Source organism: Telopea speciosissima, chromosome 3, assembly GCF_018873765.1.
Source record: "Telopea speciosissima isolate NSW1024214 ecotype Mountain lineage chromosome 3, Tspe_v1, whole genome shotgun sequence".
Taxonomy (NCBI): domain Eukaryota; kingdom Viridiplantae; phylum Streptophyta; class Magnoliopsida; order Proteales; family Proteaceae; genus Telopea; species Telopea speciosissima.
The window spans coordinates 42254503-42272817 of record NC_057918.1 but is presented as its reverse complement, the minus strand read 5'-3'; the positions used below and the strand labels follow the sequence as shown (position 1 = coordinate 42272817).

Below are 18315 nucleotides of genomic sequence, written 5' to 3'. Positions count from 1 at the left end.
ACCACATAATCAACTGAACAAGGGAAAATTTCCCATCATTTAGTATGAAAACCAAACAAAAATTGTCATAGAAGCATTTTCTTTTGGGACAGACAATGTGCCTGTATCATATTTTAAATCTTACAGCTCTGTTTGTTTCCAGGTAAAAACAAATTTCGGATTTTACTTAAATCCTTTTACATGGTTTTTACCTTGAAACAAATAGAGGCTGAGCTTCAAACAAAAAATAAAATAAAATAAGGTAACAGTAGCTACCATTTCCAGGAAACACTGATCGGCAACTGCTGAGTAATTGCATGAAAGGAGATTTTACTTGTATTCATTCACTGTTTATGAGAAAGCTCTAAATTCCATCCATCTTGATTTTTTGAGACTTAAATGAGTTTTTTATGCACTTCAGAGGCCGGGAATACTTGCCTTCAAGGACTCCAGTACAGATTTGGCAGCTAGTTTCTTTGCAGTCTTCTTATTTGCTCCATATTTTGTTTGTTGATAAATAGTACCTTCTGCTTCAACTTCAATAGTATAAAAAATCACACCTTCCTTACACGATACAGACTTTCCCGTTGGATAGGATCTTCTCTGGCATAGCTCACGCAGTTCTCTCACAGGATGTAGTTTTACAGTATTTGGTGTCACAATAGGTTCTAGAAAAGGCCGTATAGTCTCCCAAACAACATTATTATCATATCCAGAATCAACAAGAACTGCTCCAGCTAAAGATTCCATAATATCTCCAAGCACCTGCACGGATTATGTGGACATCTCTTAGTTATACTCAGAAAACAAGATATTAAAAAAATGTTGTTAAAAATGCACAAGGAAAAAGGTGTGGCCAATGCAATTGACTAACAAAATGGACTGGGCTAGAAGCAATGCCCATTTTGGTTGGGCTTGTGTTGAGGCCCTCTGCCAACCTGGAAACAACCTGGGCTGAAATAACGCGTGGTATGCATATACTAATCTGTAGGCAGCAGCACCAAAAAAAACATAAGCCAAACCCTTCTTGCATGGATCATATAACCTTACATTTTTGACCTTATGATAGGGAGTCCCCTGGAAGCGACATCCTACAATTTGACCCAGGTCTGGTGAATAGTAAGCAAGGGTTAGCTAGTGTATCCACTGTAAGCGACACACCGCTTCGGCACCTGGTTGTGGTGACAAGTAGGCAATGGTTTTCACACCGTGGATGAGTGCGGGTAAAGAAGCTAGTCCAAAGGCGTAGGATTAGATTAGCATCTTGAAACATAGGGTCCTTAACAAGAAGAGTATAGAATTGATAGATGTTACAAGGAGAAGAAGAATTAACATAGCTTGTATTCAAGAGACTTTTTGAAAGGGTAAAAAAAAACTAAGGATTTAGATGAATGTAGACTTTGATATACTGGAGATAAAAGTAAGAGAAGTGGGGTGGGCTGTGGGCATAGTAGTGGATAAAGACTTAAAAAATAATGTTGTTGGATATTAAATAATTGGAAATATGTTACGTGCAAGATAATCTAAAAAAATAAAACAAGAAAAGAGAGAAATAATAGGGAGAGAAAGAGATGAGAGAGAGGGATAATAGGGCATAGGAGCTTTTGGGGCTTCACAGATGAAGCCGCCGGACATCATGGCACAATTGGGAGGCCGGCACTCCTATTCTCAAGATAAAATTAAGAGGTAATTTTTTGATACAATCCTCTTTTTATTATCTATTGCTCCAGTGTGTGTGTGTATATATATATATATATATATATATATCACTACGTAAATAACTACAACACATTATATGTGGATTTAACTAAATAAAATTACATAAAATAGATAGATAAAATAACAACTACCAACGGCATGGTGGGATCTCATGTATACCCATACTCCCTATGCATGTACGTAGTCAGGTACTTCATCATATGCACGTAACATAATAGGATTTGTTAGAAGTTGTCGGTGAAAAGGGGAGGAAGTCGTGAATTAGTGCTAGAGCTAATTCACGATTTCCCTCTTAGGGGTGTTTTGGTCTTTTACTGTTTACCCTATTGTTAGTCTTATTATAATGAATGTTTTGGGGCAGGCTGAGATACGGCTGTGACCCCCTACTTGTTGCAGCACTTCTTCTTCTCCTCTCTTTCTCCTCCTTTCTATTTAATTTTATTACATGGTATCAGAGCTGGATCGATAGGGACTGGTTCACGACTTCCAGAGATCCATTGTTTTCTTTTGATCAAGGTTTTACAATGGCTGAAGGTGTCTTCTACAAACCAATCAAGTTGTAGACTATTCAGTCTTTCGTTTGAAGAGGTGCAGCACCCTATGCTGTATTTGGTTTTTGTTTAGAGACTAGTTCATGATTATATGAAGAACTAAGTCTATTTTTGGATGATTTTGATGAGTTGTTGTGGGACGTGAAGATTGATGGAGTAAGTGTTTGAAATCAGCGATATTGGGAGTATTCACGATATTTTTTTTTATCGGGATTTGGTCGATTGTTCTTTGCCTGTCTCTACGATTTGAAGATTATCTGAATTAGTAAGAATGGTTGAGACCAAGACTACGGTGACTGAGCTTTTGTCTTCTCATCGTATTACTAATCGAAAGTTAGAGGGAATATCAAATTTCCAGCAATGGAAGAAGGTCGTTCGATTGGCTTTGATTGGCCGTGATCAACAGGATCATTTGACAAAATCGAAACCCGTTGATGATACATCATGGGATATTGTCGATGCATGGATTTTAGCCAGATGTTGAATTCAATGGAAAATCAGATTGCAGACTTGGTGACTCATATTGATATAGTTAAGGAATTATGGGAATATTTGAATATCTTGTACTCTGGATAGGACAACCTATCACATTTATATGATCTTTCCCAGGCTTTCTATAAAGTGAATCAAAGGAATCTCAATGTTACTCAATATTTTGCTGACTTCAAATGTTTGTATGAGGAGCTGAATTCTGTCCTTCCAATTTCATCGAATGTGCAAGCGATGCAAAACCAGGGAGAACAGCTTGCTGTTATGGTATTTTTGGGTGGACTTCGTAGGGAATTTGAGTCGGTGAGGTCTCAGATTCTTGATGGAGATAAGGTCACCACTCTTTTGGAAACTTTTTCTCGAGTTTTACGTGCTTCCCGTGAAAGCAGCAAAGAACCCACCAATGCTGAAAATTCTGCTCTTGCTTCTTTTCCACCAAACCGTGGCTCTAATGGTAGGACAGGTAATAGTGGTGGTGGTGGTCGTGGTCGTGGGACTGGCACTAGTAAAGCTCCCACTTCTAGTGCTTCAAAGACTTCAGGACAGGTGAGGACTTATCATCATTGTGGTAAGCCTGACCATATTCAGCGCTTTTGCTGGAAACTACATGGTAAACCACCTCAATTTGTCAACTCGGCTAGTAGTGATTTGGGTGTTCCTTCTCCCTCCAAGCCTGAGGGTAAGACTGTGACGATGTCTTATGAAGATTATGAGAGCTTTACTCAGTTTCAGAGTTCCCAGTCATCTCAATTCTCCGCTGCTACTCTTGTTCAGATAGGTAATGCTACTGCATGCCTTTCATCCACTTCTCGTCCTTGGATCATTGATTCAGGTGCTTCGGATCATATGACTGGGGTTTCAGATATTTTTTCTTCATTTTGTGAGTCTTCTTCAAATGTTGTGTTAGCTGATGGGTCTTTAGCTCAGGTTCGGGGTACAGGCACTGTGCATGCTACCTTGTCTTTGTCATTAACTTTTGTTTCTTATTTGCCAATGTTTCCATTTAATTTATTGTTTGTTCAATAATTCACCAAAGCTCATAATTGTTTTGGCACTTTTTTCCCTGGCTATTGTGTATTTTAGGATCTCAAGTCGAAGAAGACGATTGGTAGAGACCGTGAATCTGGGGGGCTGTATCTACTTGAAGACACATCAGCAGTGGCGTGTTCGAGTGTGGCGCTTCCTCATCAGATTCATTGTCGTTTGGGTCATCCTTCCATAGAGAGTTTGAAAATTTTAGATAGTCGTTTTAAATCTTTGTCTAGTCTTAATTGTGAGTCGTGTTAGTTTGGGAAACTTCACCGTGTAAGTTATCCCCCAAGAGTCAATAAATGGGCTGCCCACCTTTTTTCTTTAGTTCATTTTGATGTATGGGGGCCTTGGCCGGTTGTTTCTCAGTTGGGCTTTCGTTACTTTGTTACATTTGTTGATGATTATTCTAGAGTTACCTGGATTTATTTAATGAAGAATCGTTTTGAGTTATTCTCCATTTTTTGTGCTTTTGTTCTTGAAATTCAGAATCAGTTTAATACTTCATTATAAGTTCATCGTAGTGATAATGCTAAAGAATACTTTTCTGCTCCTTTTACTACATTTGTGGTTCAACACGGCATCATTCATCAGTCCTCTTGTACGGACACACCGCAACAAAATGGTGTGGCCGAGAGGAAAAACAGACATTTAATGGAAGTCACTCGATCTCTTTTGTTTGAAATGAAAGTGGTTAAAATTTTTTGGGCTGATGCAGTCTGACCGCATGTTATCTTATTAACCATCTACCATCTTTAGTTTTGTGTGGGGGTATTCCATATTCTTTGTTGTTTCCTTCTCAACCTTTGTTTGCTTTACCCCCTCGTGTATTTGGGAGTGTTTGTTTTATTAGGGATCATCGTCCCAGTCGCTCTAAGTTGGATCCTAGGGCTCTTAAATGTCTTTTTGTGGGGTATTCTAAAACTCAAAAGGGTTATCGTTGCTATTCTTTTGATTTAAAGAAATATTTTGTTACAGCTGATGTCAAATTCTTTGAGTCCACTCCGTTTGTTGAGTCTTCGCTGCCTTCTTCAGATTTGGACGATGATCTGCCCGTCTTTGTTGTTGAGTATTCTTCTCTTTTGCAGGATCCTTTGCCAGCAGCTCCACCTCCTACTAAGCCATTTTTTGTGTTCCACCGTCGCTCATCCGATGAGCCGACACCTTGCATTCCAGTTTATGACAAATATAGCACCCGGTTAGCTACCTCTACCTCGTCTTCTTTGCCTCCAGATCTGGATCCTCCAATAGGTACCTCCTCTTCGCCTCCTATTCCTGTTATTTTTTATTTCGATGTCCCTATGGCTTTTCATAAGGGTGTTCGGAGTTGTACCCAACATCCTATCTCTAACTTTGTGTCCTATACTAGTTTGTCCTCTACTTTTGTTGCTTGTTTATCTACTCTTAAACGTCATCCTATTCCTAAGTCTGTTGCAGAAGCCTTGTCTGACCCTGGGTGGAGGGCTGCTATGACTGAGGAATTATCTGCGCTGAAGGACAATTAGACATGGGACCTTGTTTCTTTACCCTCTGGTAAGTCTGCCATTGGCCGTCGGTGGATATTTGTGGTGAAAGTTAATCCTGATGGGTCTGTTGCTCGGTTGAAGGCCTGTCTTGTTGCTAAGGAATATGCCCAGGTCTACTGTATAGACTACCTGGATACCTTTTCTCCTGTTGCGAAACTTGCTTCTGTTCGAATTTTCATTTCTTTAGCTGCTACACACCATTGGCCTTTGTTTCAGTTGGACGTCAAGAATGCATTCTTGCATGGTGATCTCCATGAGGAAGTGTATATGGAGCAACCTCCTGGTTTTGTTGCTCAGGGGGAGTCTGGTAAGGTGTGTAGGCTGAAGAAATCATTGTATGGGCTGAAACAGTAGCCAAGGGCGTGGTTTGGCTGATTTACAGATGTAGTGTTGGAGATTGGACTGACTTGGTCTGAGAGTGATCATTCGGTGTTTTTCCGGCATTTTTATGCAGGGAAGATATTTTTGGTACTTTATATAGATGATATTGTTATCACAGGAGATGATTCTTCAGGTATTGAGAGATTGAAGACACATTTGGGACATCAATTTCAGACTAAGGGCCTGGGACGTCTGAAAGATTTCTTGGGTATTGAGGTAGCTCAATCACGGAAAGGCTGAGACAAGGTTATTGGGATCTAAACCTTTGGATACTCCTATGGATCCTAATTTGAAACTAATAGAAGATGATGGTGATATCCTTGATGATCCAGAGAAGTATCGGAGGCTTGTAGGGAAACTCAACTATTTGACTATGCCTAGACCTGACATCTCCTTTCCTGTCAGTGTACTGAGTCAGTTTATGTCCTCTCCTTGGACGTCTCATTGGGATGCGGTTATAAGGGTTTTACTCTATGTCAAGAAAGCTCCAGGGTGTGGTCTTCTATATACTGATCATGGTCATGGGAGAATTGAAGGTTTTACTGATGCTGACTGGGCAGGGTCTCTAGTTGATCGAAGATCTACTTCAGGTTACTGTGTGTTTGTTGGAGGAAATCTTGTTTTATGGAAGAGCAAGAAACATACCGTTGTAGCTCGGTCCAGTGTAGAGTCACAGTATCGTGCTATGGCACATAGCACTTATGAGCTGATGTGGATTAAACAGTTGATGACAGAACTTGGGTTTGGTGATGATTCTCCTATGTTATTATGGTGTGCTAATCAGGCTACCATTCATATTTCTACTAATCCTATGTTTCATGAGAGAACGAAACACATTGAGATTGACTGTCATTTTGTTCGTGAAAAGCTGCAACAAGGGCTTATTTCTCCTCGTCATGTTCGAACCGGGGAGCAACTTGCTGATTTGTTTACAAAGTCTTTGGGGAGTGTGAGAGTAGATTATATTTGTAACAAGCTAGAGCTAATTTATGACTTCCTCCCCCTTTCACCGACAACTTCTAACACTCCCCCTCAAGCTGGAGCATATATGTTAATCATGCCCAGCTTGTTACAAATATAATCTACTCTCACAGGATTATATCCATCAAGCTTGTGACGGAGAAAGACGTTATCAATATAATTAGAGCTTACGTACTCCAAATAAGTTTGGATGAAAATAGTAAGAGATGATTTTGGAAACATATGGTGAATTAGTGCAAGATATTAGTCAAGGAGAAAAGATTATTATAGGGGGAGATCAAAATGGTGATGTTGGAAGAGATTGTAGAGGAGATGAAAAGAGTTCATGCAGGAAATAGTTTTGAAGAAAAGAATGAGGGGATTTAGTTTTAGATTTTGTTGTGACTTATGATTTATCCACAGTAAACACATACTTTAAAAGAGAGAAGAATATTTAGTACCATTCAAAGTGGGTATTATAGTTGCCAAATATATTTCTTACTAACTAGAAGGACCGCTAGGTTGCTATGCAAGGATTATGAGGTTAAACTAGGGGAGAGCCCACAACATAGTTCAGTGGTCATAGATATGTATCTAAATATGCCGAATCGTAAGAAAGGTGAGATTACTTGCCCTAGGATATGGTGGTTGAGCTTAAAAAAGAAAACTTGAAATCATTTACTGATGTTAGGGTCAAACAAAGAATTTGGGGTTTTGATGGAGACACTAATATGATGTGGTACGAGATGACTACTTGTATCAAGAAAGTTGCTAAAGAAGTCCTAGGCAAATCTAAGGAAAATGAAAATATCACCTAGAGAAACTTGGTGGTGGGATGATGAGGTTCAAGCTGCCATTAAGGGTAAGAAATCTAGTTTTAAGACATGGCGAAAGACTAAGGATGAAGATTATTTAAAAAGGTATAAATTTGCTGGAAATGAAGCTAATAAGATTGTAGGAAAAGCAAGAGCAAAGAAATACAAGGATCTTTATAACAATTAGATCACAAAGAAAGAGGAAAAAGTGACCTATAAAATAGCTCAAATGAGAGAAAGGAAGAGTAGAGATTTCAACCATGTTAGATACATTAAAAGTGAAGATAATAAAGTACTAGTAAGGGATGAAGACATTAAAGAGAGATGGAATAACTATTTGTACAGCTTATTAAATGATGACATTCCAAGTAATAATGTTCTGGAGGGTGGCAATAACCATCAAGATATCACATGTCGTAGATATATACAAAAAATTAGGGTGCTTGTAGTAAAAGAAGCTTTAAAGAGGATGAAAGTAGTTAAGGCAACTAGGTTTACATGGGGTTCCAATAAAAGTCCTTCATCACTTGGTTCATTTGACACTTTTTCCTTTTGATAGGAAGAAAAATAATTTCAAAGAATTTACAAGCAGATATATAATGAGTATGTATATTTGACTCCATAAACATGGACTTTCTGACAATGAAGGAAGCTTGAGCTGCAAATGAGACTAGCTAAATGAATAGATCCCAAATGCAGAAAAATGAGATGCAACAATGTCATAAACTGATATTGCAAGACAATTGGAACAATCAAGAAGGAAACTAACTAATTGCAGCATCAGTCTTGACTTAGGGTTATAGTTTTAAGTCGTATAAATTTTAAATACAAGAATCACATAACAAATTGGGAAGCAGAAATCTGGTCACTACATACCAGGCACACATTCTGGTTATGGCAGAGGAAAACTATAACAAATCACATAGTATTCTCCATATATAAGAATTCACGACTCTTTCTCTATCTAAGAAAGAAAATGTTAGTTATATTGGGCCAGAATACCGTGGGGGTATTCTGGACTTTTTTCCTTCATTATTTGTTAGTTTCTTATGTGGTTTAATCCCACATTGCTTATGTAATTATTTTTCCTATTTCATTATAGTTATAAATACAATGTGCTTGGGATGAACTAATCATCCAAGCATTAACCTAATTCAAATCTGTTTCTTCAGCAGTTGGCACAAACTAGTAGGAAACAGAAGAATATAGAACAAAAACACTCTCAGGGAAGAGATTTGAAAATTAATACAAATAGCCATGAGATGCATCTGCAGTGATCCTATGCATTCTGAAGAATAATATAAAAGAATAAGTTAAACACATTGATCTTGCCTTTGGAAAATCTGTCTCAGAATCCCAGCCAAAAGTTGAACTCAAAGATGATTGCTCAAAATTGTTGACTGTAGATGCAATCTGATTATGAAGCACTGATGATGCATGGAGAACATGTTTGTACAATCCAGCCTTGACTACTGCACGTGCATAACATTCATTGTTTACAGTAGCAGACCTTAGGTCCGTTAGTAGTCCTGGGATTATAGTGGGATATTCCTTATAAAAGTATCTGGTGATGAGGTAATCTAACACTGAGTCCCCAAGGAATTCTAAACGCTGCACAATGAAGAAATATTTGTAAGATGGCAATGAAGGTCACATGATACAAGCATATGAGGCCAACTTGTAAAGCTTCCAAATATTAATTAGGAAATGCAAAGGTATGTAGCAGATGTGCAGATGTGAAATACTCTTTCCATTACCTACCATTGGCCCTTTTTCCATTTTCGTTTGCCTATATTATTGTCAACACTCAATAGTAGAAAAGAAATAATGTTTGTCAGTTGAGTAAATAAACTAATAATTTTTAGGGATTGAGATCCCTATCCAGCTGCGTAGGATACACTAGCGCCTCCCTCTGTGTGTGTGTGTGTGTCTCTCTCTCTCCTCCCGCAGGGAGGCTCTAGCATACGCTACAAAGCCAGGCAGTGTTCTTTCTCTCTAATTTTTAATAATCCCACCACATTACAAGCTTCCTGATATTAGCCAGAGAATGCACTGGAAAGACATGCCAGATTAGAAAAGGGTAAAGTTTGCTGCTACTCGTCTAAAGGGACATGCCGCGATCTGGTGGTACCAGTCTCAAGCAGATAGGTGGTTGAAAGGTAAGGAACCTATTGGAACGGACATTGGTACACTGGACAGAGGTGGGACAGAGACTACAACGAGTTTGGCTTGCTTGCTAGGCATGGAACGAACAACCACGATCTGATCCCCAATCGCGTATTCTTTGCTCTATGGGGCAGTCTTTTCCCTCTTCCCGTACTTTCTAGGCACTCTTACGTCTGCCGTTAGCTCAGGGGGATTTTTGGGTTGGCGATCTCATCTGTATTCTTTCTCTCAGATGTATTGACACTGGCACCCCCTATCACTTAAAGGCAACTCTTGAAGATCTTAGATCTCCCCTCTTTCGACTAGCTTCTAGTTCTTGTCTTTTAGGAGGAGCGGGGGACGTATGTGAAGATCAAGAGCTTTCACCAAAGTCTTCTGTGATCCAAAACGTAGCCAGAGTTGTTTCAAGGAAAGGGCTCAATACAATATGCATCAGATACGTACTACTCTCTCCATCCCAGTATGACTGGATTACTTCCATTTTTTATGTCCGAAATTATTTATCAAATGTCAATAGTATCAAACAAATATTGTTTGGCAGTTGTCTAAACAAGGTGATGGATTTTTAATAAGCTTGCAAGATTATGCCTTGTCATTTATTATCAGACTTTTTTGCAAGTGGAATCATAACACAGAAGAAAAGTAGTAAGTATTTCATGATTTAACTACTACTTGAAATTTGTGATTTCTCAAGTGGGCCTAGTCGGCACAATGATAAAATTGCTCTATGCAACCACCAGGTGGTTGCAGGTCCGAACAAGGAAATAGCCTCTCCACAAAACGTGGGGGTAAGACTGCACACATATATGCCCCTCCCCAGACCCTGCAGTAGTGGGAGCCTCGTGCACTAGGCATAGATCAAAATCTCGCCGAGATCTCAGAAATCTTGGTAAACTTGGGCTAGTCGAGACGAGATATGATACGAAACTACAAAATGTCAACTCTTAAAAATCTCGGACGAGATTTCGAATATTTCAAGAATCTCTCAGAGAAATTTTTGTGAAATCTCGAATATTTCGAGAATCTCGACCTCCTCAATACTCCTATAGTCATAGTATTGTATTGTTGGAACTTGGGATTTAACACGCGGAAGACCAGGGTAGTAAGGTGTCTAAGACTTATGTATTATTCATTGTACTTAGGTTGGGTGTCGATGTAATATGCATTGTGAAGACTTCATTGTATTCTTGTGGTTTGTAGTAGAAACTTTAAGTCTTTAACTATTTCTTAAATAATTATTCAATATTATGTGCATAATTTACTTGTTTTACTTGCCAATTATGTCTCATATCATTCAAACAATGTGTAGAATAGGCAATATTACATTAAGGGTTCGGCCTTTACTGCCAAGTGCCAACCAAGGCTACAAATCCAAAACACCAAATTGGGTGGTTTTTTTTCTTCAATTTGAACCTTTAAATATGTTTATTAAGCCTAAAACAAGCTTACCTTAAAATTTCGGAGCCAACTATGGCCATATGCCCACCGAAACAAAAAAAAAGAATACACTATCTTGGCGAGATCTTGAAATCGCAGAAAACTCGACCTGGTCGAGACCGAGTTTTAGAACCTTGGCATTGGGTACGCGGTACACCCTCAAAGAAGATGGCCACTGTGGATGGGAGCGATGCAAAGAATTGATTGCAAAACCATAATTCTAAAGTTAAAGAGAAAATAGACCGATGATTGAAACTCGGACAAAAATTCAAAATTTGGATCCAATCTGATCTGTCAAAATTGGACAAGCATAAATTCTGGTTGATGTTTAAGAACCGAATTCTGTATAGAAACATTAAAATATTGCCCTAACTATAGGTGTCATAGCACCAGGTAACTACCATAATATTGTGGTGTGTTGATATACACTGTTATAGCCCCTACTTAATAGCTTGAGTTTTTGGTATAAGCAGTTGTAACATGGTATGAGAGCCAGGAGGTTGGGTTTTCAAACCCTGATAAGTGCGAGGGGTTTGTATTAGGTGGTGTTGTGCCCCTTGGTGCCACATGATGGTGTCACGTGCAAAGCCATGTGTGTGTGGGCCTGCACGTGCGGGTAGGTTTTGTTGTGTATTAATATACATTGCTATAGCCCTTACTTAACAGCTCAACGTTTTGGGATAAGTGGTTGTAACAATCATTTTCTTCTTCTTCCTCCTCTCTTTTTGTTTCTTCTTTTTCATTTCCTAGTGGTAGTAATTTCAAGCATGGAACTAAATCTTGGTCGAAACTGACCAAAATCGCCGAGTTGTCTCGGTTTTGGGCCTGGTAAAAATGAAACTGATGGTCAAAACCCAACGTTTAACTTTGGATTGGGTTGAAACCTCAAAACTAGATCTAACACATCTTGGTTTTGGGCCTAATCGAAACCAAGTTTTAAAACCTTGATTACAAGGTGGTGACTGCTGAACATATCTTCACTTATGCCTCTTTTATTTTCACTTTTTCCCATTTCTGGGCTTCCTGAGCGTTTTTTGTTTTCTGGTCGTCTTGGGTGTCCCGGGCCACCATGCTGCAAGGTGCATAGTGATCACCTGGACAACTATGCCCATAACATATCCGTGCATAATACAAATGGATTCTGGAATCCATGTTTGAAGCTTTAAAGAAAGAATCTGTATCAATGGTGGAAATACGTGCAGCAGGAAGAAAGAAGAGACTGTCTGTCCCAGCATGAGTTGACCCCATTGTACATCCACTGTGGTATGAAAGGTACTCTTCATGCTCCTACAATTTCCTCTATGGTCATCCATAATTTAGGATTTCAACATCATGTATCAATGGTCTTCTAGGAAAGGACATCTTCATATCTTAGTGGAAATAAAACTTGGATATCCTGAGTGTGAGTTCAATACAACAACAACATAGCCTTATCCCAACTAAGTCAGCTACATGGATCCTTGCTCTCCAGTCAGCTCTGTTCGAAGTCATACAAGATACAAGACCTAAGCTATGCATGTATTTCCTCAACACTTCCGTTCGATTATTTTAATCTGCCCTCGCTCTTCTAGTTCCTTCAATCTATTACAAATCACTCCTCCGAACAGGAGCATCCAAAGGCCTTCATTTAACATGGCCATGCCACCTCAAACGAATCTCTTGTAGCTTATCATGTATAGGGGCTACTCCTAACTCAGCTATAATATTGTCATTCTTTACTTTATCCTTCCTAGTCTTGCTACACATCAATCTCAACATCCTCATCTCTGCTACACTTAGTGTGAGTCCAATGATATGGTCTGTTGGAATACTTGTTGAAAGGGTATTAATGGAATTTCATGTATTATGGACTCGTGGGGATATATACCCTACATCTATGAAATTTTACAATCATAAGCAATAATGCAAAGAGGAGAGAGGTCAATCATCCTCTCAAACACTTCCTCTTGAACCCTAGTCTCTTCTCCAGCTTCTCTTCCTTCTTCCTAGTTTCTCTTTCTTCTCTTTCTCCTCTTCTCTCATTGATTCACCCTCACAGCAGAATACACCTGTTACTTGGTATCAGAGCAGGTTTGAGAGTAGACCAATGGTCCTGCTCTGCCTCAAGCTTTGGAAAGCGGGAGCAGTAGAGAGTTCCAGAAGAGGCTAAATCATCTAGGAAGTTAGAATGAGGTTTAAGGATTTCAACTAGAAGATCAGTCGGCGGAGTTTGGAGCAGCAAGGCCAAATGAATGAGCAACAGGTCAAAACAAATCTACCAGCAGGTTTGGGTTCAAGGTATTTTTTCTCTCTAATCAAGAATTGATTGGAGGTGAGTCCAGGACCTCTAGAGTCGCCCTAGAATCCCCTTTCAATAACTTATGGTTTCTGCTGTTAACGTGTGGCTATCACTGTAACTCCAAACTCTGTTGAGCTGTTTTATGGTCACACTTGTATGATATCTGTTGTTATCATGCTCTAAGTGTCATATCATGATTGTTTGATGGTTCTGTTTGTTGAGTTAAGATATATGAAGCTTGAAAGCTGTAGTAAAATTGCTTTCCACCTTGAAATGCTCATCTGATTGAGTGGTCTCCATGTTTGGAATGTTTCCTGTTAACTGAAATCAAGTTCTCTGTCATTAGGAAGAAGATTGGGCAAAAGTGTGAACTCACCACCTAGTAATGGTATCCAACCGGCTTCCCCAGTTTAGTTCGAACATTGTCCAAGGTCAGTGGACCAATTGATTCTTCAACTAGTGGACAAGCAATGTAAATCGAAGCTTGCTTTCTCTAAAGAGTACAGACACCCAGATGTCCATCATCAAGTTGGACAACACCAACTATCTAGATTGGGCTCTCTGAGAAATTATCGTTAAGAAACCATGGGAAATTGGGATACATAACTGGTGTGGGTGATTTAGCCAAAGTCTATCATCTTCAAAAGATTATCACTATAAGACAGGCTAACATGTCAACCTCAGAAGACTATAACAAAGTGATTGATATTTGGGAGGAGTATGATCATTATAGAAATCTCTAGCTGTCCAATCCTGAGGATGAGGCTAGAGTTTATAGAACTTTTAAGAAGGAACGTATCTTGATCCTTCTTGGAGGCTTGAACTCTGAATATAAGCCACTTATAGTACAGATCTTGGTTAAGGCCCCTTCCATCTTTGGATGAAGTTTGTGGGTATTTATGAAGTGAAGAAAGCCTAAGTCTATGGCCTTAACCCTCTGCCTAGAGAATTTGCTCTTATCTCCACCTCATAGAAGGGTTGTGAGAGAGAACCCGAGGTGGTACCATGGGGCTGATAAAGACAAGCTTAAATGTGAGAATTGTGAAAAATTTAGACATACCTGGGAAACATGTTGGGATCTTCATGGTTCGCCACCTAGATATGCACTTCCTAGTGGTACACTAGGTGACATTGTGACAAGACAGGGGGAGCAAGAGCAAATACTATTGTCGCTGATACCGACTCCTTGGGGAATGCTCCCTCTATGGAGAGGAAGACCACATAAAGATGGTTGCTCCCTCACCAGAGAAGACATTGTACCATTTTGTTATGGCTCAGCTGAATAGCTTCCCATCTAACTTACCTCTTCATTTGCCCATTCACGTAGACCTCAGTCATTCTTGGGTCATTGATTCTGGTACTACACACCCTATGACTGGTATGCCATATTGCTTTGAGTCCCTAAGAGTTTCTTAGGCACCCTAGGTGTGCAATAAATGAATATATGTAATATAGCAATAATAATTTTATATCATTATGCTTATATGCAACATAGAAGCCATATCAATGCAATATGATATAATAATGCTAGTAATGACCTAATATGAGGAAATTAACATATAATAAACAAAATATATGATATAACATAAGCAAATTCATCGAAAATAAAGCAATTAACATAAATCAACATAAATTCATGAAGTATCGACAAGGTGTGTCGTCGTCTGGAGTCCCAGACCCATAAAAGAGCTTGGATGTCTAGGTGATGCCTTGACAACTATGGATGGCTGCTTGTCATCCATCTTTGGGAAGGAAAATATAAATTTTACCTCGTCCATATTCCTTGATTTTGTTCTTCATGTTCAAAAATTTAGAGTCACCTTTTTCCCCATCTCATTGCTTGTTTTAGGATTTGGTGACAAGGAGGACTATTAGCAATAGATGTGAGGAGCGTGGGAGATATCTTCTTGATCCTAAACGATCACTTTTGAAAGAAGCACAATTACATGTTTGTAAAATTATTGAGAATAGTTCTGTGAACAACGTGATGCTTTGGCATCAACGCCATCCTTCCTTTTTATGTTACAACCAAAAAAAAAAAAAAACAGTTACATCGTTTTGTTTTCTTTAATATCTAGTTCTCATGTGTGCTAATGTGAATCTTGTGAGTTTGATGTCAAATGGGCTCCATTCGATGTCCAAAGCATAAAATTTCACATTGAACGTGGGGCGAAGAAAGTGCACTTGACATCGACTCGAGTATACACGATATCAAACAGAATGGGGTAGCTGAATGGAAGAATTGTTGAAATTATTTATCCACCCGTGTCCCCCTTTGGATAGTCCACCGTGTTAGAGCTCCTGTATGATATACATATTGTTTCCTCCCTTTCCAACAAGGTCGGCCTTTTAGAGGAAGCGGTTCCAACATGGTATCAGAGTAGGCAGGGGTAATGGTATCGAGTCCCCCTGGGAGCGGGCAGGTGTTGAAATTATTTATCCACCCGTGTCCCCCTTTGGATAGTCCACCGTGTTAGAGCTCCTGTATGATATACATATTGTTTCCTCCCTTTCCTACAAGGTGGGCCTTTTAGAGGAAGCGATTCCAACCAAGAATAGCTATTTATTAGAAATCACACGGAGTATATTGTTTGGTATGCATGTTCGTAAAACCATTAGGTCTGAAGCCTTACTTGCAGCCACATACCTCATGAATCGTATGCTCTCTAGTAATCTTTGGCTCCAAATTTCTGTTGGAATTTTAGTTTCCCAAGTTTAGTTTCCTAATCTCCATGCTTTTCCTATTCCTCTAAAAGTGTTGAAAATGTGTGTGCTATGTTGATGTCAGTAAATCTGATTGTATCAAACTAGACCTTATAGCGCTTAAATGTATCTTCCTTGGCTACTCTCCTACTAGAAAAGGTTACAAATGCTACCATCCAGGAATCCACCATCTCGCAAATGAATTGTATCCATGGATGTTACTTGTTTTGAGTTAGTGCCTTTCTTTTCTTCACAGCTGCCCACCTCTTCAGGGGGTAGAGTTAGAGTGAAGAGCTGGTCCAAGTCCAACTTTTACCTGTTTCACCTTTTATCATTGATGTTGGGAAGACTATGGATATAGTGGGAGACGTGAAAGAATCCGAAACAAGTGGAGGTACAGCAGGAGAGCCTGAGAAAATTGGGGAAGGTGAAAAGGAGTTTTTTTTTTTTTTTATCCCGAATATTATCTGGGGCCTGGGCTGGCCCCTGGCAATTTATTAATAATCCAAAATTAAATGATCAAGAATTACAAGGGGGGGGACATAACCCACCTTACCCCAACCTGAGGATAAGGTGAAAAGGAGTTGATTTTTACAGAAGAAAGGAGAAGAAGACCTACCAACAACCCTACCCGGATCCTCATCCTAAACCTCATTCCCCTGATTCAGGTAACATCCCATCTTATCATCCAGAGTTAGATCTTCCTATTGCTGTTAGGAAAAGGAAAAGGTATTGTACTAATCTAATAGCTAACTTTGTTTCCAATTATTTGATCTCTCCTACAAGTGTTTTTTTTTTTTTTTTTCGCCCACTTAGTTTCCCTGTCATCAACCTCTATTCATAAGAAAGTCACCGAGGCCATTTTGATCCAAAATGGAAGGGAGCCCATGCATGAGAAGATGAGAGCACGACAGAGGAATAGTATCTGGGAGTTGATCTTCCAAAAAGGATTAATGCCTGTAGGCTACAGATAGGTTTTCTCAGTTAAACATCATTCAAATGGTACTACTGGAAGATATATGATTATGCTGGTGGGTAAAGGTTATAGTCAGTTGTATGTAGTTGACAAAGGCTCAAAGTTATCGCCAGTTGTATGGATTTCACACTCAGGAAACAAGCTCTAATAGTGAACCTCAATTCAATAAGAATTCTTTTGTCCTTGACAGAAAATTAAGACTGGCCCTTGTATTCAGCAGAAAAAACTAGTTCTGACCATTGTATCAGTTTGATGTGTAGAATGCCTTTCTTTATGGGGGACTTGAAAGAGAAAGTGTACATTCATCTTCCTTCTGGCCTCAAATTTTTTCACAGCTGAAGCCTGAAAGCAATGTGTGTCGACTTAAGAAGGCTCTCAATGGTCTTAAACAGTGTCCAAAGGCATAGTTTGAAAGATTTAGACATGCCATGTAAGGAAATGGGTATACTTAAAGTCAAGCAAACACACACTGTGCACCAGACAAGGCAATGGTAGAATTATAACTATAATTGTTTATGTGGATGACATTCTACTATATACATATATATATATTTTTTTAACCCGAATATTACCTGGGACTCGGGGCAGCCCCTAGACTTTTAGTAAGTTCCAAAAAGAATAAATGAATACACGGCGGGGGGGGGGGGAATGCCGCCTTACCCCTAACCTAATAAAGAATAAAGAATAAAGAATCATGAGAACATGCAGACTACTACCTGAGAACAGGCAAACCTGATCTATCTTCCCTCAGGATACGTTGGAAATCTCCCTGTGGCAAGTCGCCCTGACGGAACATGGCGGAGAGCCCTTCATCGCAAGCATGATTTGCCAGCCAGTCTACTACCCTATTGCTCTCCCTATATGCAAAGGAGATGCAAGGCCTGACCAAGCCAATCAGCACTAAAGATTCCTGAAACCAGTACCATCCCTGCCATAAACCACACCTTTTGAGGTTGATCATGCGCACCGTGGAAACAGTGTCCGAATTAATCAACACCCCAGAAAGGCCCAAATCCTGACATAACTTCAACCCATCCCTCAAAGCGCGCAGCTCAGAAATAGAGTTCGTGCAGGGGCCATAGAAGTTTGCGAAGGCTGCCAAGACAACACCCTCGCTGTCCTTTATAACCCCTCCCCCTCCACCTTCACCAGGGTTCCCTCTACATGCACCATCCACATTCAGTTTCAGCGACACAAAGGGGGGCACCAATAAACCGGAATAGGCCGAGCTATCTTAGGTGAGGGAACCGCAATCCCAAGGGCACCTAGAATCTGCTGCCCCCTCATCGTTCTTCCAAGCTTGGAG

At 39.6% G+C, this 18315-nt stretch overlaps 1 protein-coding gene across 1 annotated transcript in view; it reads right to left on the bottom strand.

Annotated features, from left to right (window-relative positions):
- Positions 1 to 239: 239 nt before the first annotated feature.
- Positions 240 to 18315, bottom strand: part of LOC122655184 (endoribonuclease Dicer homolog 2) — a 168160-nt gene continuing 150084 nt past the window's right edge. The window contains exons 21-22 of the mRNA XM_043849399.1: positions 8782 to 9060; positions 240 to 744 (exon numbers count right to left, since the gene is read on the bottom strand). Of these exons, the coding sequence (XP_043705334.1) occupies positions 397 to 744; positions 8782 to 9060 (627 nt within the window). The 3' untranslated portion in view covers positions 240 to 396. The remainder of the gene's footprint in view (positions 745 to 8781; positions 9061 to 18315) is intronic.